This window comes from Hyposmocoma kahamanoa, unplaced genomic scaffold, assembly GCF_003589595.1.
Source record: "Hyposmocoma kahamanoa isolate Upper Pololo Valley unplaced genomic scaffold, ASM358959v1 67, whole genome shotgun sequence".
NCBI classification, from domain to species: Eukaryota; Metazoa; Arthropoda; class Insecta; order Lepidoptera; family Cosmopterigidae; genus Hyposmocoma; species Hyposmocoma kahamanoa.
In genome coordinates this window covers 540768-564777 of record NW_020653855.1, presented here as the reverse complement: position 1 = coordinate 564777, position 24010 = coordinate 540768, and the positions used below count along the sequence as shown (strand labels likewise).

The window sequence follows — 24010 nt, the reverse complement described above, 5'->3', positions numbered from 1 at the left end:
TGTAACTTCCTTAGTTACTAACTCAGTTAAGTATCTACTCGTTCTCATTTCATTTAGCGTTTACTGCTCACTAGAACAAATAACATATTCAACAAGACATAAGACAATGCACAGACGGTCGCATAATTAAGTAGCTATGTTTTCCATACGATCAAACCAGGGTTAACAGCGATGAAATAAGTAAATCTTTATTAAAAATATGTCACAGACCACCTTGTAATAGTTATAAGTAACGACCCCATATAAACATGGAATACTCACCCTTTCTTAAAAAAATAATCACGCATGAACGCATCCATAAAAAAGCGCCAAAAAAAGAACAAAAGACAACAATGTCAAAAATAGCGGGCTAATTTGACATCGAAAAAGGCGCGAATTCAATTGTCAGATAATTTATTATTGTTGTGATAATGGAAAGAAGTTTTTATTAATGACATTTGTTAAATTCATTCTATAACATTTGCAGACCATAAATAATGTTGATTTTTCGAGTGTTTTCACGCTACAGTTGGTTTTTAAAGTCGCTAATGCTTACAAATTATTACACAAATAGATTTTAGGAACTGGTTTTTGATGATTTAATTATAGGAATTATTACGGTCCATAAATTCTTTGTGCGAAGTTCTTAGGGCTTTTTATAAAAATAAGATTATTTTACTGAGTCTTTTATATAATGATTAGTCATTTAGGTATTCTTTGTTCTTTTAACGATTATACAGTTTTGATACCTGCATGCTTAGAATAATAACACATAGAAACCTAGTCCGCACACGCTAAGTGAGGCAAATTGAAGCGCTCCCAATGGGCCTACACGAGCGGGCGGGCCTTCAGTGCTCAAGGTCAACTTGCACCGCGAACAGCTCAAGAATTGTAGCTAAAAATGACAAATGTGCGGTAAATGAGTGTAAAAATACGTCAGACAAACATAAAATAGATACTACTTATACTACACTTTTGAGGAAAATGTTATTCCATGGCATCATTATTTGTATATTTGTGTGCGTGCCGACGAGCGTAGATACAAGTTGCTTACGCCTACATGAATTTGATTTTTGCCTCACTTGTGATAGTTCGTTTGATATGAAACTATCATTCTATAATTAAGCATTCTATAAATTATTCTCAGCCTGCATGTCGGGGAAAGAAAGAACACTTCGAACTAAAGGCGTGTGTAGTGCCCTTCTCGCATGGTGGTGGCGTGATGAGCGATGATCAAAAACGCTTTCTTTATAGACCCGTTTCATACGTTATCGTTAGCACGAAAACACTATATAATTAATAATAATAACTTTTCTCAGAAGACCTGTACCCAACAGTAGATAATTAAAATTTGACGTCGTGAAGTAACGAGTTCCTTAGAACTCCTTTTTCTTAAGAATTGCCCTAAATTCCATGCCTAAACTGTTACATCACTAATGTCAAATTGGCATTATCTAGTAATATCGAAAGTATTTGAAATTATTATAATGACGTCATCAACAGCAAATACTTTGGAGAACCTCTGTGTAAACATTTAATTAATTCCCACGGAAAAGTTAGCTACCGTCTAACCGGTCAAATGGACAGACGTTCCGTGTACTTTGTTCCTGACATGTAACACAAAACTGGAAAAACTAATTTTCATTCCACCAGTGATGTATCCAGACCAAGTGCACTGGGGCAACAGGGAAATAGGGCCCCATAACCATTTAGTAAATATTTAGCAATGTTTAAATTGCGGAAGTAATAACTTTTACACTTAGGTAGTTTTTTTTAAATAAATGGCACTAGAATACTATGTGTCAATATCAAAGCAACAGGTTAGACAACAGACAGGAGGAAAACTAAAAAGTAAAGGAAAAACTATCAGGAGAGCTGAGATTGGAAGAAATTTATAGCTGTAGAGCTCCTTGTGAAAGAGTTAAAGAGTTCGGTCAGGGAAGTACTGCCACCTTATCTATTTCTGCTGCCAAGCAGTAATGTAACCATTACCACGTTTCGGTTTTAAAGAGTAAGGGTGCTGGTGAAATTACAGACACATGGGACTTGTCAACTTATGTCTCAGGTTGACGGGCAAAGTAGCGGTGGCCCTCGGATCTTTGCGACTTAAAATTCTGAGCGGCACTGCAACTGTTATAGACAGGCGTGTGTTTACCATCAGGCACACGACTTGTTCTTTGTCCAGTCACTTGGACACACACATACAATCAAAACAAAACATAAAAAATATATATAAGGAATATTATCATCTATGATATACACAAGGAGACATGACACACGTGTAGGTAACGAAACACTTGAAACCGGAGTTGCTGGAGGAAGAAAATATAAGGGTCCAACCGGAAACTCCATATTAAATTCGTACGTTCCGTTATGCACAATTATGTCATTTAAATTTGTATAATTGCTTAAAACGAATAAATAAATGTTAAGAGGAAAACAGTTACGTGCTAAATTTCAAAACAACGTAACTCCGTGTTTGGACGATATCACATTTTTCGGGCAATTCGGGCTATAAACATAATTCGTAGACCCTTTTATAATCAGAAATTAAAAATATAATTATAGAGCGTCATTTAATTATTTCTAGTTATTCTGTTTTTTTTGTAATCAAACGTTCTCTCTCTCTCTCTCTCTCACACACACACACACACACACACACACACACACACACACACAAAATTAGTTGTTTAATTTAATTTAAGTTTATAATGTTAGTCAAACAATCATATTCCATAACTTAGGTAGAGTAAATTATACACTTGAAAACGTTTCTTTTGAAAACTTAAATGCTATGGAGTTCACTTTGAATTTAATTTATGTGGAACCTGGAGCCATGTCATCTTTCCATGCTTAGTCTGTCACATAGTCTTCAATTTTGTAATATGACATTTGAATTTAAATTTTTATGTAGTTTTTAAATTCAGGAAATGATAATCTTATCTAATTATATGCTCCGGAATCATATTGTAAAAACATATATAGTTCCCCATAAAAGGGTCGTTTGCCATGATTAAACGAAATCATGGTACCAGGAGTTTGGACTTGGCTCTAAGGTAAATATAATATACTGTTTAATGTAGTCTCTCTTGTTTCGCCATTATCCACTTGATGTGTTTAACTAATGGGGGTGAGTGCCTGGAGCAATATCATACAGGCTAGACTTAGTTTAGGCACCAGTCTCCCACAAATGTAACTAACTAAGTACCTTATTGTTAATATGTGTCATTTAGCTTTGTGAGAAATAAATAATTTTGTACTGTTATTACTGTATTGTTCACATTAATGGAGGTTACGAGGTTAATAAAGTTAGCCAGCGACATGTACTCTATGTCCACTTTTAAGGCAGGTGAACCTTTAACTCCAATAAGGTCGTTTAATGGCTTGAAAATTCTATTCCTAAATAAAATTGATGTGTTAAAACATTATAAAGCACTTTGTCCAAGGGCCCCCGCGATCTGTGGCCCAGAGCACTACCTCACTTCGTTTCATATCCCGCCAAAGTTGTTGTCAAAAAGCGTTGTTCGAAAATTTGAACTGCGAAACTCAATCAAAAATGGACGTGACTGTGCGAGGCAGATGCCAGCTCGTTAGACTGCGTTCAGGTTTAGAATGTTTCCTTTTTTTATTCAACTGCCTGTCAGAGAAAGTATATGCCCGCTTTGTTTGGGAATATTTTGCTTTTTCACGTGTCGATTGTCGATTGTCGGTGCTTCTATTTGCCTATTTAATATTGGTGGTAGTCGTAGTTAAGTGTTAAAGAAAGTAATTAAGTAAAAATGAAAATCTCAATTTTTACAGGATGAAGAATAAAGTTGTTTGCGGCATTTACCAGATACTATCTGGTTTATTAAATAAAAATACGTAATTTTTATTACACATGTTATTAAAAACATTCGAATTTCTTGCAACGTTGCGGAGTATGAAATAGTATAAAATGGTTTTAAAAAGTGAAATCTTTAGAAAATTGAGATTTTAGCGGTTGCCAGTCATTGAGTATATAATCAGAAATAGAGACGAAATAAGGAGCCATAAATTAACTCATCAGTGATACATCACTTATAAATATCAACTCTCGTTTGCACTGAAATATAGACATCGCCAACAATGACCTGTGTGTACTTCTCCGTATATTCCAAAAAATATTCTGTATTTATTCTAATAAAGATCATATTTCTAACAATTACGTACTAATTACGATTAAGTTTCTTTATTATCTATTGCTATGGCGATACATTTTGCTATGTGTACGAAACGAACGTCATTTTATTCTACCTTCTGTTTGGTAACTTGATAACAACGCAAAGTGGTTTCTGAACGCTTGGCTCAGCTGACCGTTTGTTTGGCAGGGTTCATTGTTTACTAAATCTTCTGTACTTGTTTGTTAAGTATCTTTGGATACTCAATGTATACTTGATAGATACTTGGATACTTATTGTCGATTAAAAATAGATAGCAATATTTATATCATTATTTTTTTATTTTATTTATAACATACATAGCTTATAATAAGCTAAAAATACATAAAACGGTGTCGCATAAACCTATTAAAGATAAATTATAATGTTTTAAAAATATTAATGTTTCTTTTTTGTGGTATCAAGTCACACAGAACTTGAAATCACTACGATGTTAGGGGCACTGCCACTGCACCTGTCGCTCTGAGACATCGAGTATATAACCAGAAATAGAGACGAAATAATGGTCACATATTCCTGGTAACTCATCAGTGATACATCACTTATTAAATATCAACTCTTGAAATATAGACAGCGTCAACAACTGAACTGTTTGTACGTCTCCGTATATTCCAAAAATATTCTGTATTTTTTGTTATAAAGATAATATCTCTAACCATTCGATGGTGTGGGGAAAACCAGCAAAACATCTAATTACAAAACAAACGGTATCAAATTTCATCGTAACATTACTTAAGTATGTAATTTTGCAATTTTCGTCCATTATAGCAATAAGCTCAAGTTAACTGGTCGATCTGAAGTGAAACAATTGACGACACCCGTCATTGTTTCGAATTTTGTCACGGTTTGCTAGAAGACGTTTTCGAATCCAGCCTTGTTTATTGATTGATTTGTGTTATTAATTATAACAAATTATTACTAGTTATTACTTAAGGTAGGTTATTACTTGATGTACACTCCAGATATTAAGCCTGGTGCAGCACGCAAACAGGTAGCTACAGGTGACGACTGAAAATCAGCAAACCCGAGTCTTTTTTTTGTATGTTTTGTGGAGAAAGAATCATCTTTTTATTTTAATTATTTTATTTTTGTTTAATAGGTGAACTTGACACAAGTGGCGTGATATTTATTGTTTTTTTGTGATTGTACTGCATTACTTCCGTGGGCGAACTCTCTCACAAGGAGCTCCACGCTCAACTACTTAGCACACTCAATAAAGCTTTTTACCAATTTATCTAAACTGAATCTTATAGTTACTATAACTAGATATAACGGTTTTACGAAGGCTTTTTTAAGAGTAAAAAGTCTAATAGATTATTGTAATTATTAATACAAAGATCGAACGCTCAGAAAAAATTCCTTCGATCCGGTCGGATTCGAACCGACGTCTCTTAGCAAACCGTGTCAGACGCTATGCCAACTAAGGCACAGAACGAACGAGCGGACCTCGCGAATTTTTCTACGTGTTTGTTGTCGTGTCTTTGTATTTGGTTTTAAACGGCTTTTTAGCCGCAGCGCCATCTATGAGAAATCTTAAGTATTTCATCACCCAGTTAGATGCCTTTACAGCTACCAGCCCTGGCTAGAGATGTCGCTATTCATTGTAATAAAATTTTTATTGAATTGATATTCAATTAAAAAGAAAAAGACCGAAAGCTCAGAAAAAATTCCTTCGATCCGGCCGGATTCGAACTGACGTCTTCTAGCATGCCGTGCCAGACGCAATACCAACTAAGCCACGGAACGAACCAGAGGACCTCACGAACTTTTCTATATGTTCGTTGTCGTTTAGTCGTTGTCTTTGTATTTGGTTTTTTAAATCCCTCTTAAGGGCTCTTAAGAGGGAATAGCGGAATAGTTAAAGTGTAACTTGATAAAAATTATTGCGATCCATTGCAACTCTATAAGAGGAACGTTTTAATGAGTTCGTTCATCCAGGTTACCTATTTCTGCCGCCAACGTTTCTAAAGCGTTCCAGTTTGGAAGGGTAAGGGTGCTGGTGAAATTACAGGCACATGGGACTTGTCTACTTATATTCAGTAGGAGCAGTGGCAGTGCCCATCAGATCCTTACAATTTAAACCCCTGAGTGGCACTGAACCTGTTATGGATAGGCGTGGAGCTTACCATCAGGTGCTTAACTTGTCTCTCCATCACTAGATATTATAAAAAAGAAAGTAATTTTAGTAAAAGTTCCTATTTAAGATAATCTTTCGATAAAATAAACTGTAAGTCGTCTATTACGAGTCGTAACATATGCTGTTACTTATGCACAAAGTATTCATTCTCATGCGGCAGTTCCTTGCTTCCCGATCACTGTAATAATTTACTACTTTTCTGTCAAATAAGTTTCGTATACAGGGGACAAATAGGGTTGCACATTTTATTTACGATTATTTAATATCACATTATGTGGGGTCGTAACTTCCGAACACAATCTTTTTGTAAATGTTCGATAAATATATTGGATGTTTTACGCAACATTTAATTATTGATTTATATTAGTTTCTAAAAGATGCGACAGGCGTGGTGCCCACTTGTACATCGCGGGCTTAGCTTTTAGCCCCCGACGTAAAAAGAAGGGAGTTATATCTGTAGGTGAAAGGCAAAGAACCTTAAGAGCCAAATAGTAATTTACTTTATCTTATTACTTAGTTCTGCGTTTGCGCTCTGCATCCGATTCGTATTTGTTTCGATCAGTTAGATATCTTTACAGTTACCAGCCCTGGCGAGAGATGTCGCTACTCACTGTATTGAAATTTTTATTGAATTGATATTCAATTATTTTTGTGACATTATTCCACTAGTTTGTTATAATTATTAATACACGGATCGATGGACCGAAGGGAAACTACGGGCACACAGAGACATGTCAACTTATGTCTCAGGGTGACGGGCGCAATGGCAGTGTCCCTTAGATCTTCGCAATTTAAAGCTCTGAGGGCACTGCAACTGCTACTAACAGGTGTGTCGCTTACCGTCAGATGCACGACTAGTTTGAAACCACCACCAACCAGCACACTTACCCTATTGGTATATATTATAGCAGTAAAGCTTCTTGTGAAAGTACTCGTCCTGGAAAGCACTACCATCTTACTTATTTCTACCGTCAAGCAGTAATGCTCACATTACTGCGTTCCGGATTTGGACGGTAAGAGCGTTTGTACACTACGCCCGATTCGTAGCACAGGGATCATTTTATCTCTAGGTGAAATTCGTATTCGAATCTTACTTAGTGCACGAGCGACATTCAAAGTGGGTTCGAGTTTTCTAGTCTCGGATGCAGTAGGCACGCAAACACTCTAAGAGTCGTATTCTAGAACTCTACTCAATGCTCAGGATTCGAGTATGGTTTAAAGCACTCGAAATCATACTCAAGTCTCTGCCATTAGGGTCGTATTTCCAGTGCTTGTGTTTCAATTGCACTCCTGACTTGAGCATTGAGTAGAGTTCTATAATACGACCCTTAGAGTGCTTGTGCAATTACAGCATTGACTTACAAATAAATGGGCGACGGGTCTAATACAAAAACCACGAAAAAAATGTCCCAAGTCAACCTATTTAAACGTAGTGACATGTAAAGGAATATGAAAAAGCTAAAACGTTGAATTTAAATTGTAATGTCATCGCTGTACTGTCTAATTTTGCTTGCTTCGCTGTCAGTCGAACAAACGAAGACTAAAGCGTGAATGACGCTCTGTATACGATTTTAACGCCCTATAAGTTCGGACACTTTTTAGCGCGGACCCGACGCCCATATAATTGTAAGTCAATAAATTACAGGCACATTATGGGACTTGTCAACTTATGTCTCAGGGTGACGGGCGCAGTGGCAGTGCCCGTCATATCTTAGCGAATTAAAGCTCTAAGTGCCACTGCAACAGCTATAGACAAGCGTGTCGCTTACCATCAGGCGCACGACTTGTTCGTCCCGTCACTTGATATTATAAAAAAGCTCTTAATATAAACGAATCTATAGTCACCTCCATGCAAAATGTGCTTAACAGAATTTGTTATTTTAGACTATTAACTGAGTTTAACATCTGACTGACGTGCCTCGCTACGCCTCGGGCTTCGGTCAGTTGCAGAACACCGCTGTAGCAGCACCATAATTGTAAAATAATATTTTGTATTGTTACCCTTCGAATTTGAGAGAAAAATAAGTCTTACGATTATTCTTACGGTCATTGAAAAATTTCCATTTTTCGGAAAAGTCAATATTTTATATTTTCCCAGTATTTTTCCACATTTGACGTTGACACAGAACGAAAACGATGGTGCCATTAAAAAGGTTTTTTTCATTGTTGTGAATTCATTTTAAATCTCGATTTCCTTGTGGCTTTGAGCATACTAGTCTATTTTATAAATTACGCTAAATAAAACTTCAAAAAATATTTCTGAACGTAGAACATCTCATATAATGTTCAAAAGTATATTTTTCCAGTCTTTCGAGATTTTTTTCCGAAAAAGTTGCACTATTTGAAATTGGAAAATTACCCAGCAGTAGTTATACTTTAGCTCGTGGCCGCGACTTCGTTTACTTCGACAACAGAAGTTACTTTTTAAAATTAGCGCGAAATAAAAAAAAATAGGCCATTATACTATAACTAAATAATGTCCTACGGGATTCTCATGTGAGGTGAAGCGGCAGACATTCCAACCATATTTTTATTGCAAAAACTAGCGATTCATTCTGTGTACCGTCTAGGCTCTCGGGTTTCTCTCAGAGAAAAGTTTAAGGAGACTGGTATCATGACGTACATAATGTTTTGTTTTTCTTTTTGCGTTTAATCTGTATATATGTCATTCTTATTATGGAATAAAGTTTTCTTTATAATACCAAGTTTTGGGACGAACGAGCACCTGGTGGTAGACGACACGCCACTCAGAGCTTTACATCGCAAAGACCTGAGGGGCTGACTGCCGCTGCGTCCGTTAACCTGAGACGAGGTGACAAGTCCCACGCGTGCCTGTAATTTCACCTACACCCTTACCCTTCAAAATCGAAACGCAGGAATAGGTAAGTTGGCAGTACTTCTCTGGACGGACTCTTTCACAAGAAGCTCTACAGTTGCTAAAACTGTTAGCTTTCGGATTAGGATTTTTTAAAGTTTAATCTAATACTATTAGCCAAATTAAACAATATGCCCATTACCCACAGATCAAAAACACAAATCATAAAATCAGAATGCAAACATTCAATAAAATAACAGCACCAATGCATAGCTAATCCCAAATATGGTTTGCACGTGCTGTGCACGCGTCGGTCACATGGTCCTTCACTGCACTGTTCTCCTCAAACGGGGTCCAGACCATGGTTTACCGCCCTGGCATAATGCGAGATGCGACTTTTACAATAATAATAATTCTAGTATTCAAATAAGTATTAAAGAATCTGTACATTCTTCATAGTAAAGCATTTTAATATTAGAACCTAATGTGTAATTGCGACGCCTAAACTAAATAAATGCATCTTTTTGGGCAAATTTCTTTGTATTAGAGCTTCAAAATAGATTTTCTATATTTAACAATAAAATAGTTAGTAGTTGTACATTAATGGTTACCTAGATAAAAATAATTATGAAACAACTTTCAGCAAGCCCCCTGTTTCATTGTTACTCTTAAGCCACAATTTGACAGTCTTTTTACATTCTATTTTATTCATGGCGAAATAATGCAAAGCAGAATTTGATTTAAAGTAAAGGAAAAACCAAGGAAGCAAAAGAATCTATGCGAGTGTGCTGTGCGGAGTTGTGTACGAAATGAAAAGGTATCGAGTCATCATGGTTGGTTAAAGTAACAGAATCAAATGGAGTAATTTGTTGGATAAACAGTTGCCGAACAGAGAGGACATCGCACTTGTTTAGAAGTTTGCGGGTTGAGTGATCAAAGGACGGAAGTTGATGACTTTAAGAACAGCTCTCTGCGCTCTTTCCAGGTTTATCAAGGTGGTCTTATATACACCGCCCCAGGATGTAACGCAGTAAAGTGGCAATGATTGACAGAGGGCTAAAGGCTCTGATTTGAGAAGGGCACTGCTAACTGCATATCCTAAATGTTTAAAAATTAAACTGAAATTGAAAATTAAACTACATTTATGCGATCTAAACAGTGTTCTTTTCAAAATAAACCAATGTTTCTGGTTCTTTACGGCTAACTGACATAGTTAAGTCATCAACCAGTTATGTCTAATATTAAAGCAAACCACCTCATTCGGAACTATTGACTACCTTGTGTAATTCACCAAGAGGCAGAAATGTTGGTATTGTTGGTAATAAATGCGATTTACAGTAAAAGAAAAATATTTTAAAAAATAATAAGATTTCAAAAAATTTCCTGGGACGTTAGTGTAAGAATATTTAGTTTTTTGAAACTTATCTCTCAGTTTAATGCTAACTATTTATTGCTTAATGCCAAGAAGACGAAGTTTGTTAAATTCGAATTACCTAATGTAAAATCAATTAGTCCAATTATAGAAATAAATGGAGAAAAGTTGAACATTGTTAAAAGCTGTCTTCTTGGGAGTGACCTCGGATACCTTCAGATAACTTCATTTCGATTTCCGCAAATATCTAATTATCTACCCTGGTCAGTAGATTAAGCTCCGCTGCATATGTAGTCCGCCGAATGCGTGAACTTACCGATGTTGGTACTGCTATACTAGTTTACTTTAGTTACTTCCGTAGTATAATGTCCTACAGAATTCTCAAGTGGGGTAAAGCGGCAGACTTACAAATCGTATTATAATCGTATTTAAACTTTACAATTTTCAAAAAAGCTCATGGTAAATTTCAAATTTAATTTGGCATATAAATTCCAAAACTTAGAGGTGCAAGCCCGGATTTGAATCTACGATCTAATTTATATATATATACATATATATATTGCTTTGTTAGTACTTTTGTTTCGTAATTATTTATTTATGTTTTACGTTAAAAGTTTTGATTATGTTTTGTTTTCTTTCTTTCTTTATTATTGTTATATTATCAAGATCACGGCGTCTAACAAAGCCTCCTTTGTTGTAATAGGGTAAACAGAATTCAGAAACCAGACACGAACTTAGTAGAAAATGATAAAATCGCCCCATTATTATACTATATAAACAATTTACCAACCCTATCGCTAACCTGTCTAAAACATACCTTAGTGAATTCTTTAAAGTCACTTTTCGGTCCTCATGCATAGCAAATACTTGATTACCAAACGATTTATTTCAATCTGCCTTGCGGCGGAGGACGCATTAAGGGGAGTGAATAAATTCAAAACGATTTGTACGCATCGCCGTATTTCAAGTACCGGGACCATTGCAAAATTTGATGTTTATAGAATAGGTAAGGAAACAAAGCGTACGTATAAGCGTTGTGAGAGACAGGAGCCTAAAGTAAGTCCTGTATCTCAGGACTCCTGGGTCTCCACCTCTTGGTTGAACAAATCCTGTACCTAAGGTTTATACTATTTACAAATATATTAGGAGGTTACTTCAACAAATTAATGTGTGCCTTCTTTGAGTGTTGCGTGTGTGTATGTGTGTGGTGTTTATGTATGTGTCTGTGAATAAGTGAGCGTGTGCGTGAGTGTAGGCGATTGAGTCTGTTAGCCTTTAAGATGATATGGTTACAAGTTTCTCAGTTTCATCGTATGAAAGAAAGAAAGAATAGTTATGAAAGAACTTGTTATTTTATACTTATTGCAAATAATATGTTTCTTCTATTCAGCAGCAACAGCTCCCAATTGCTTCCGAGGCCCCTACCGCCCCTACCCTAGGACTTTTCAGCGACCACTGGGTCGCCGTAGGGAGCACTTTGGGAAACTACAGCCTAAACTCACAAGCGAGTCTTATAAATGGATTGATGATGATGATAATGAAGATTTAGTATACATTTTGGATGATAGGATCTGCCAATAAAACTTAAATAATTATTAGCGCCCTTTATATTAACTGTGACTGAGTCCCTCTCTTTTAACAAAAATCGACTCCCAAGATCAAAGTGCGTAATTTGTTAGCATATGTTAGTGACGTTTTCATGACGTCATGTGTTCGCGACGTCACATGGTAGTGGAGCGTGTGCGCCACGTGGCGAACACGGATGGTCGCCATCGATCGGTTCTGGATTTGGGGGATTATTTTTTTTATACTTGCTTCTTAATATTATACGCAGTACATCGTCAAATTATTATCCAAATTCAAATATCTTTATTACTTATTTAGGTAAACAAACACTTGAAATCGTCATACTGGTTAAACTCTAATACTAGTCTAACGTCACAGTGCATTTACGAAAATGTTATTTATGTTAAAAAAATAACTAATAAAAATATAACTAGTTGTTTTTGACAGTCGCCTCCACAGTCTCAAATTCATTTAAAGACCAATGTATACGCTTCTGTAATAAGTTTGATATTAGAAATTTTCCATTTACGAGGTTTAAAACTATAATGAAACAAAAACTTTGACTAGTAAAGGTTATTATTATACAGCTTCTGTTTACTTGGATGACAAAATTCTGTGGTAGTGACCCGTTTATGTATATGACCTCGATTTAAAACGTTTAAATTAAATATTATATAAATAAACTTTCAAATGTCAATTTCAAATGTTTCAAAATTCAAAATTCAAATGTATATTAATATATAAAGAGCAAGCTATAGAGTTTCTTGCTCATTCTTTTCAGTTTCAAGCGTAATTTACTTATATGAAATAAAGATTTTAAGAAGATGCAATTTTCTTCATATACATATGTTACGCAATAACTCGATAACTTGTTAACCGATTTTGATGATTCTTTTTTTGTTGGAAACAGGGTATTTTAGTATTGATCCCATTTAAATTTGAAGAAAATTTTCCACCTCTAAGGGTGGCAAACTACTTTTGAGTTCGTTCTTTTTTTTTATAAAAAAGTTACAGCACGTGTTACTTTTTCAAACTCGTATCTTACACCACTAAGTTACTGAAATGCAAAAAAATGGATGTATATACACATTTTCACAGGCTCATTTTACATCATGTTTCCTTCATATTCACACAGTCTTTTACCTAAACACAAGTCTTTTACACAAACACAGTCTTTTTCTTAAAGTAATGCCCTTGATAAGAAATTTAAAATAAATAGAAAGTTTTGCCATCTTCCGAACAATCACTCTTTATAAGATACGAGTTAGAGAATATATTTCTCATAGGAAATGAAACTGTTTTTCCGAATTTAAATCGCGTATATTTGTTTTTTCAAACAAACCGACGTTTCGGGCCCTTTACAGGTCCCATGGTCACGGTTGACTGAGGTGGTACAGTCTTCAACCAGTTATGTCTAATATTGATGCAAACCACCCATACTATAGTGAAAAAATTAGTAAAGGGCCCGAAACGTCGGTTTGTTTGAAAAAACAAATATACGCGATTTAAATCCGGAAAAACTATTTCATTTCCTATGTGTAACAATCGCGAAAACCTAAGAACTCGAAATATATTTCTCATTAAAGAGCAGGTTATTAAGGGCAAACCAATCTACTACCTTCATTGACTTACAAATAAATGGACGACGGGTCTAATACAAAAACCACGAAAAAAATGTCCCAAGTCAACCTATTTAAACGTAGTGACATATAAAGGAATATGAAAAAGCTAAAACGTTGAATTTAAATTGTAATGTTATCGCAGTACTGTCTAATTTTGCTTGCTTCGCTGTCAGTCGAACAAACGAAGACTAGAGCGTGAATGACGCTCTGTATACGATTTTAACGCCCTATAAGTTCGGACACTTTTTAGCGCGGACCCGACGTCCATATAATTGTAAGTCAATGACTACCTTAGATATTTAATTTCCCCATCCCCTTTCCACAATGGTATTGTCAAAATTTTAAAAGTTTTTAAAACAAATTTACAAAGCAAAGAGATATATTAAAAAATTCAGATAGGGCGTGACCCGTTGTAATAAAGGTGGCACAAATGTCACGGCCAGAGGCCTTTATTTATAACACCTCGCACCTCGATTACGCCCAATGGGCGCACACCTTAACCGCGTGTGTTGTTTTGTTTTCGTTATGTTTTGAAGAACTTTTAAAATCAATTTGAATGAACTTTCAGATTAATAAGAAAATAATTACTGCAGATTTCCTAGTTTATGATATTAGTTAATACACATTAATTGATCAGATCAGTGAGTGATAGAGGTATGTCCCGCCAAGTCATTGTGAATAATGGCCGGTCATAAAATGAGCAATGTAATAAGTCAAAACTTGAATGACTAATCAGCATCTTTTATAATATCAAGTGACGGGACGAATAAGTCGTTCACCTGGTTGTAAGCGACACGCCTGTCCATATTAGTCGCAGTCCCACTCAGGACTTTAAACCGCAAAGATCTGAGGGGCACTGACACTTCGCCTGTCACCCTGAGACATAAGTTGACAAAACTGGAATCCAGTAATGCTGACATTACTTCGGAGTTCTACTGCAACTAAATAGACTTAAGAAGGCTATATAGATTTTAATAGGCTCCGATGCTACTGCAAACTTTTCCCGGTCAGTATGAATAATGACCCATCATGAAATTTGAAATTGAAGTACTAACATAGTTGTCAAATATCTACTACCTAAAAACTTGTCATAATAAATCATAATTATTTCCATGGTGGCTGGAAGCTATAGCAGAGGTTTCGGCCTGGTTTAGATTCCAGCAGCCTCACAAACTATAAATATAAATATAAATTACAACTATAAATTAGCTAATACAACTAGTACTTATTAATATATGTAACAAGAATTTTGTAGTTTGTAATGGTAGAATATAAACTATTTTTCATTTCTCATTTTTTCATCATGGTCAAGCATTGACTTACAAATAAATGGACGACGGGTCTAATACAAAAATCACGAAAAAAATGTCCCAAGTCAACCTATTTAAACGTAGTGACATGTAAAGGAATATGAAAACGCTAAAACGTTGAATTTAAATTGTAATGTCGCAGTACTGTCTAATTTTGCTTCGCTGTCAGAAGAAACAAACGAAGACTAAAGCGTGAATGACGCTCTGTATACGATTTTAACGCCCTATAAGTTCGGACACTTTTTAGCGCGGACCCGACGTCCATATAATTGTAAGTCAATGTGGTCAAGGTAATAAAATAAACGATTATTCGGTAGGATTGTTTGTGGCAGGAGAGTAATAGCCTCCGCAGCCTCCGCAGCCTCAGCAGCCTCCATATTCTCGCTTAGTATGTTTAAAGTTCACCATCCTAAAAGGGTAAAGAAATAGTGGTCATAAATCCAAGTTTTATAAATATTATTCCACTTTGATTAATACTTGTGATCTTTAAAATGTTTATCGCACAATTATTTTTGGTAACTGGTAAACGGTTTAAAAAATTAACGAGAAGATGTGTTCACAGCCGCGATCGGGCAGGGAGAGACAATGGAACGAAACAAAATTAGAATGGCGAGGCAAAGGATTTATTAAAGAACGATTCAAAATTTAAAAACGAGTGGCTAGGAACCGGAGAAAAGGCGATAAAAAGGTGGGATGACGATATAACGAGGTCACATCGTCACAGGGTGCTGTATTTTCAGGGGCATCCCAGTAGTATGCGCAAGCGGTCCCTGAGGCGCCTGTCTTTATGATATCAAGTGATGAAATTAACAAGTCTTGAGCCTGGTAGCAAACGATACGCCTGACCACAGCAATTGCAGTGCCACTCAGAGCTTTAAATCACAAAGATCTGCCACCCTGAGAGCGTTTGCTAACTGAACCCGAGAAATGACGGTTTAAAATGTCACAGGGATCATTTTATCTGTAGGTGTACAAGCGATATGTATTTTCTCGGATTGGAATCGGACTTAGTGCAGTTACATATATAGAAATCATTGACAAGTTCCATGTGCCTGCAAGAGCCCATGCGCCTTTCTGTGGCGGCGGGGTTGACTGCAACCGCCTGGAAGTCCCGCATAACTTCTCGCTGCTCCCCCGAGCAGAGTGAAAGAGGTAAAACTCGCGGGCAGATACTAAACAATAAAACAACAAAACTTTACTGTACATATTTTTTATTTTCACATTAATTTTGATATACTTTAGTCTTCGAAGCTTATTTTTACGTTTAACTATAGCCCAAACGCAACAAATTGGTCGTTGACGCTAATTTATAAAAGCAGATGAAACTCTACTTCGACTCCTCGCTAAGTCGTGCTGGTCCTACAAGCGACGGGAACAAGTCCTGCGACCGGTAATCCATAAGGGTGCTTTCCTATTATGCCATGACGACAGACAGTCGTGCAGTTCAAAGTGTCGTGGCTTATATATTTAAATGAAGTTGAAGTTGTCCACATATCGTCGCCTTAGAGCGAAAACCTCGTATACGCGTTTTGACATAGTTTTTTTTTTGTTGAAGAAATGTTTGTAAACTTCTTGCTTGAAAGAGGTATAATTTAAGTAATTAAAATGATAACTATAAACATGATTTGTTTTCTATATTTTACACCACATTTTTATCTTCGTTCTGAAAAATTACATAGAAATCACGTACGAGGTATTCACTCTAAGACGACGATGTAGTACAACACAAGTAGTTCGTTCGTTAACGACTTTTTGGACGTTACGACGACAGCCTGTCAAGACAGACGTCCAACGATACATAAAACGTCACAATAAAAATGCTAGGATAGATAATCGCAGTTACTACTGTTACACGTTTTATTTATCGTTGTTTCATATCTGCAAACGACAAAGCGGCTGCCATGAAACGATAACTTGTCGTCACGATACGTTAGGAACAGTTATATAATTCGTCGTTCGTTCAACGATAAAAAAGTTCACGACATAACGGAAACGCCCTCACAGTTCTGCCCTTCTTATCATAACTAACCTAATCGACATTTTAGCGAAAATTAGATATTAACATGTCTGGAATCAGCAAAACGGTATTAATTTTGTTGTTTAAGCGAAATCGCATAATCGACATTTTTCAAAGAAAAAAACATAGGTGCCAATAATCGTTAGTTATGACAAGGAGGGCAGGGTCGCAATGCCACTTGCACGCATTTTAGAGCGATTACACGCGGCGATTTTAGCAGCCGTAACGCAGTAATACTTACAATTTTTTATAATAACAAGTGTAGGGACGGACAAGTCGTATACCTGATGGTAAGCGACACGCCTGTCCATAACAGTTGTAGTGCCACTCAGAGCTTTAAATCGCAAAGGTCTGCGGGACACTGCCACTGCGCCCGTCACCTTGAGACATAAGTTGACAAGTCCCACGTGCCTGTAATTACACCTATTCCTTGGCCGCAGAAATAAGGTGTCAGTATTTCCTTGGACGAATTTACAAGGAGCTGTACTGCTATTAAGAACCAAGGGAACGTTATCTTGTCCTCCAGAGACGAATTCATTGCGTTCCAGCTGTATGTATGAGATCACCGAATATAGCTTATTCATTTAGTTACAGTGTTTTTTTATTATAATGTTAAGGTATACATATTTACAAAGGTTTGGTGCATTTTAATTTAACTATCTTTGAAGTTGGTAACGTGCATTTAGAACTGGGAGTCGATTCCCGTGTGACGTGATTTTTTTTTTTCTATTTCATAATGTCGCTATGTCAATGGCACATTGTGTGAATAGAGATGCAGTGCATCTGTTTTACAGATTTTATTCTAAATATAATCGATAAATAGTTTTTATAAATACTTAAAGTACCGGCACTCTATGATGGCCGTTTTAACGTTTGTTCGCTCATCAAGTTTCGTATTAATTCTTAACTACGTTGATGGAGCTAATTGCTGTACATTATTGTCAATAGTGACGTGCAGTAAATTTTTGGGATTTATAATTTTACGACACAACTCGGCATTTGTTTTTCTAAATTCTTAAAATTGAAATCTAACACGATCATCACTTATGGGATCGCTGGCCAGCACAACCTCTGCCTCCGGCAAACTCGCATCACAGCTTAATGCAAAACAAAGCAGTTCCGAAATAACATTGCTTCGCTTCATTGAAATATATGAAGTTAACATTTTTATTTTCCTTTTATTAAAACTTTTTAATCAGCCAACCCTATCAATATAGTTATAAATCTAAAAACTTATAGACATGACTCGCATTTGATTATATTTTTTTCGAGAATGATTTGAGATTTCACCTCACTATTGTAATCTGTCAAAACGGCCATCATAGCGTGACGGTACTATAGTCAAAATTTACATGATTGACTAGCGACAGTTCAATGTAAAAACAATCTCTTTGTCAAAATTTACGTTCATAATTATAACAAACGTGGAGTAATTACCCAAAAAAAAATTGAATATAGTAGTGGTGATAATGAATAAACTTGATTAGTTAAATACATGTCAACATTCTGCTAGATCTGTCACATTTACAGAGCGTACGACATTTCGATTTCACTGCTGCCGACCACATGTTGAGGGTTCGATTTATAAACTTTTTTCGACGTGTCACTATCACCCGAGAATCGACACCATCGACTTTGCATTTAATATTTAAATTCAACTCGATGCCTTTAGCTCGAAAAGACATTCACAGAATTTTTATGATAAAAAGTTATTTACATAGAATCTGAATTCTGATCTTCATGAAATTTCTTGTGATTTGCATAACTTGATTTTGTTAAAATTAACGACCCTTTAAAGTCCTAAACTAATGCAATTAACACAACAGTTTGCTGATTGATGTTTGTTATTCTGCAGGGACGGAGTTAAATAAATAATTAGATACCGTACTCAGTGCACCAACATATTGACTATAATTTTTACACCTTAAAACTTACGAAAGTCACATATTTAAAATGATTATCTACAATTCTGATTAAATATTGTTTACTCGGACCAGAATTTGACGAAAATCTTTTCACCGAAACTTGTCTGCAAAGTGACAGAAAGGTCGGATGAAAAGTATTTCTGAAAAGATTCCAGCCCATTATTTTAGATGTCTTTTAATCACGCTATAACATTAATTTGATTATCATACGATTAAACTTGTTTTTAAATTTAAAAGTGCCAGTTTTTAATAAAATACAAATTATTTCAAAATCTTACGTGTTTAAAATGAAAACCACGTACTTTTTTTTATAAAAGTTATTAAATTGTAGTCTAAAGTAGTAAATAACTTAACTCATTTAAATATTGTTAGTCACAGTGTTACTATTTTTGTTGTGCAGACGTAACTTTAAACCTTAATTAACTTAACCATATTCTCAATACCTACACTATTATTTACAATTCTTCGAAGTTAATTCATAAAACCGACAAAATTATTTCGTAGCAACTTTTTATTTGGCACATTTACGTTAACAAGAATGGCAATGGTACATTTCACCGAACATTGAAACAATGTTCGATAAAAAGGCTTTCTATGAATTTCTCATCGATATGTTTATACACTAAGTTGCACAATTATACCACTATTGGTTTATTAAAATCATTTCTCAGTATTTCTACAAATATTATTTTGTCATGTCTTTAAATCCGACAGTATTCAAAATTGTGTGAGTGATAGGTTTGCTCTAAGAAAAACCCAGGGGTGATAAGAATTTTATGAAAAATCTCTTTTCACCGAACTTCTCTCATTTATTTGTGAAACTGAGAGGTTCGACGAAATGGATTCTATGTATTGACATCATATCAAACTAACCTCTACCAAAAACACGTCATGTCACGTTAATTTCTTCATCCGAAGCGCTTTCACTTTCATACTCTTCACCTTCCTCCATATTAGAAAATTCGCGCGCGAACGGCGCCATCTTATCGTGAAAGTAACTGTCACTTTGACAGTTCGATGTTGTCGCAAATATTTTTTTCTCTTCCACCTCCTCGGTTAAGGGCGATAGTTTTGGTTTGTCAGCCTCCGCGTCTGACAGATCTGGATGTGGATTATTTTTGTTCGGTAACGTTTGCTCTCTGGATCCACCGGATGCTAAGAGCTCTCTTTCTTTTGAGTTGCGCCATTTCATGCGGCGGTTTTGGAACCAGATTTTTACCTGTGGACAATAAAAATTTATATTATTTTTAGATTTCAGTCTTGTAATGAAATATGCAAGGTCGGGGTTACCTGTGTACCCGGTGGTATAAAATATAATCAGAGGTGGACAAGCGCCCGGGTTTTAACACGGCGCCGTGTTTAATAATAATTACACTCGTAAATGGGCCATTCTCAAAAACGGACTTAAATAATAAAAAAACAATGTTTCCTGATATGATTCAAAGTAGTCTCAAATGAAAGGTATCTTATTCTACAATATGTTTAACTTAAGAACGTAGCTATTATCACTGTAGTTTTCATGAAAAAAAGAAAAAACGCTTCCACGGAAGTGACACAAATCCATGGCAATAGTGTCACTTCCGTGGCATTAGAGGTTATTTTTTGAAAAATCGTACCTTATGGGTGAGTGCGCCAAAACTATTATCCCGGAAGTGGCAAACTGTCAAAAACTTTCAAGATGGCATTGTTTTCGTTGTCTGTAATTGTTCCTTAGACTATTAAGAATTGTTCAGACACTGTGTTGACTGATTTAATAAATTATGGCTGCGTTCAATAAGTTTATGCATGGAGGTGACAATTTTTTCATGCACAAACGTTATGAAATATTTTGAATCCATTATTTTACTTATGTTGCAATAATTTAGTCTTTTTTAGAAAGTTTGTTCTGTGTATTATCGTAAAATAATATAGATTAGTTTATTTGTTACAGATAAATATATTTAATTTTAATTTGTATAATTGTAAATGGACTTTGCACACGACACGGTTGAGACATTTTCGTCACTTTCCTAATGACGATTTAAATAAATTGTGTAAATATAAATAAAAATCATATTAATATAAACTACCTCGAGTAATTTTAAATACAAGTGTATCGTTTTTTCATAGATATGCATAAAAAAAATTGCAGAAATGAGAATGGTCCAGATACACACCATACTGCATTTACTTGACTTAGGTCCGTAAAGTACAATAAAGTAAACAATAATAATAATAATTTTATTTCATGTCACTTTGACCCATATTGTGAGTTACAATGTCACTTAAAAATTCATGTTAGTAATTATTACACTTTATCGAGTTCTTAGGTTTTCGCGATTGTTACACATAGGAAATGAAACTATTTTTCCGGATTTAAATCGCGTATATTTGTTTTTTCAAACAAACCGACGTTTCGGGCCCTTTACAAGTCCCATGGTCACGGTTGACCATGACCATGTCTGTCTCCCGTGTCATATCTGTCAATAGTTTCATTTCCTATGTTACACTTTACTCAATAAAAGTTGACACAGTTAAATTATTCCAGAAAGAAATTTTACAAATTATTAGGGATGGAAATAAATTTAATTAATTATTACACAAATCAATATTATACAATTTCTATGGCTATCTTCATCCAACCGGGTTAAAACCATCTAACTCCCAAAATCGAGGGCAAAAACTATTTACAACTAAATATTTGTTGTAAATCGAGTTTTGTTCAAATTGAATGATAAAAAAACGTTTCTTGCTTTCTTGTATAGTCGATTCGGTTTGCCTTTCTATTGACTCGATTCACTTGAAATTCGCATTGAAATAAATCGATACAAAAAATCGTTAGATCGTATGCACTTGAATTGATTTTCATAAAAATCAAATTGCAATAGTTTGATAGTACCTAGTGAGAATCAACAGGATTGCAACGGTGTGGAATTGCCTCTTTTCCGTGTAAATTAGTAGTTTATGTGAATGTACATAATGACAGGCATTAAATACGAGTGTGGGTTTATGTGGGGATAAAAACATCACACGAGTGTTTTAATGTCTAATTATGTACAGTTGTATGTAACTGCTTTATCTATACACATAAATATTATAAGCTCTCTATGATGTGCTAAACAACAAAATAAACTAAATGGCGGCAAATAATTAAAAAAAAAAATTATTAAGGCTTTGGCAAAGCCATCAGCCTAAACATGAAGTTTATTTATGCTTCTGTAAATATGGCCGCCACAAAGAGGATAGGCAATTTGAGGCGGCGTGCTTGGATTGACTCGAGATTCCTTAAAACGGACCGATACATGTATTTTAGTTCGAGATTCGTATAATTTCGCGTTTTAATCTTCGATTAAGGCAACAATAGCATTATCCTATTCCACTTTAAACTAGATTTCAAAATAATTGAAAGTCAAAATAAAAACGACACTTTTCCCTCCAAAAGGTCCAGAGCGAAACCCCGTAGTTTTTCTTTTTAATTCATAGACAAACTAGAGTCAGCGCCAACTATCACATCGCTCGATATCAATTAACGTGTGAGATTAATCAAAATTGTTGCTATTGACATTTCATTTTGAATAAAACTTCATCTCGACTGATATTAGAATTGAGGTCCAATCTAATTGATTTGTTTTTCAGAGATGTTCGAAATTTGAACGTAATAATAACATCGAATTCGATGTTATTATGAAGCAATACTTAGATTTTCACATATAAGAAATTTGTCCTAACAAAACAGTTTACCTTTACGCTGGTCGTAATTTGCGGTTTTCGAACACATTTTATAGAATTTATGATATGTGTGTAGATAAAAAAAGATTTTGTGCATCGATATTTGTAATAGGTATGGAATTACAATGTATAATGTTTCCGCCCACGATTTTAGCCAGAAATGGGTTAAAATCCGGTTAAAAACCGGACGAGTTGATTGGGTTTTAACACGCTGTCGTTCTCTATTTAAACTGATATTATGAGTCCATATTTATGGTTTCAGCGGCAGTAGAGCTCCTTGCGAACGATAGCTAACAAGGAGACGTAAGGTGATCATGTCCATGACCGGGAGCCACACGGGCATACAACAAACGTTTAGATAAAAAACGACGCAAAAGAATAACATAACAATAATAACATTCGTTATTATCCAAAAGGGGAAAAAATCCATTAACAATTTTTTTCGACCAAATTATTTTCTCATTTTTTCGCAAAAATTTTGCGGGTATTATAAAAAGAAATAATATATTTTTTCTTTTTTTTTATGGACTAAACTGGGATACTGGCGGCATTGTGCCAGTGACAAAAGTTATTGATGGCGAGGCGTGGCTGTATGTGGGGGTGTACCTTTGGCGAGCGTGCAGAAAAATATATGACATTTTTATTTCTGTATTATATTTATAATCAGCCTTTTTAAGGACTTGACCGGTAGTGTTTTTGGAATAATAATGCAATAAAGATTATAATTACCCATTAGATTTATTATTGTCAATAGCATCAACTAAATCAGTTACATCAATTTATCTTGGCCCCAACCATCATTGTCATTCCATTGACACTTCACTGAGAATCTATTGCAATTCTAAAGTTATAATCTTTATAATAAGATATCGAGTTCTTAGGTTTTTGCGATTGTTACACATAGGAAATGAAACTATTTTTCCGGATTTAAATCGCGTATATTTGTTTTTTCAAACAAACCAACGTTTCGGGCCCTTTACTTACTATAAATATAATTACTATAAATCAGTTATGTGTTGACCTAGAATAAGATAACGGTTTACAGTTCTTTTGGCTTGCTTTTTACTTCCATTTGCGGTCTTTTCCACAATATTAGTCGTTACTTCATTCAATACGTCGGGAAGAATGCATGCCAAGATTCTAATCCCATACACATTGTTATATTCCGGTAATTGAAATGTACTCTCTTTAGGCAATAGACTTAGAATAATAACGCATAGAATGATAGTTTCATATCAAACGCACTGTCACAAGTGAGGCAAAAATCAAATTCATGTAGGCTAGTTTTAGTAGTAGGTTAATTTTCGGTTTTAGTGAATATTTATATAAAAATACAAGTTGAAACGCGTTACTTCCTTGT

General features: G+C 35.2%; 1 protein-coding gene across 1 annotated transcript; it reads right to left on the bottom strand.

Moving 5' to 3' along the window:
* Positions 1–19831: 19831 nt before the first annotated feature.
* Positions 19832–23201, bottom strand: LOC113232120 (homeobox protein DBX1-like). Its single transcript, XM_026466757.1, has 2 exons — positions 23193–23201; positions 19832–20161 (listed from the first exon to the last, which is right to left on the bottom strand). The coding sequence occupies exons 1-2, from the start codon at positions 23199–23201 to the stop codon at positions 19832–19834; spliced, it is 339 nt and encodes a 112-aa protein (XP_026322542.1).
* Between the last annotated feature and the right edge of the window lie 809 nt (positions 23202–24010).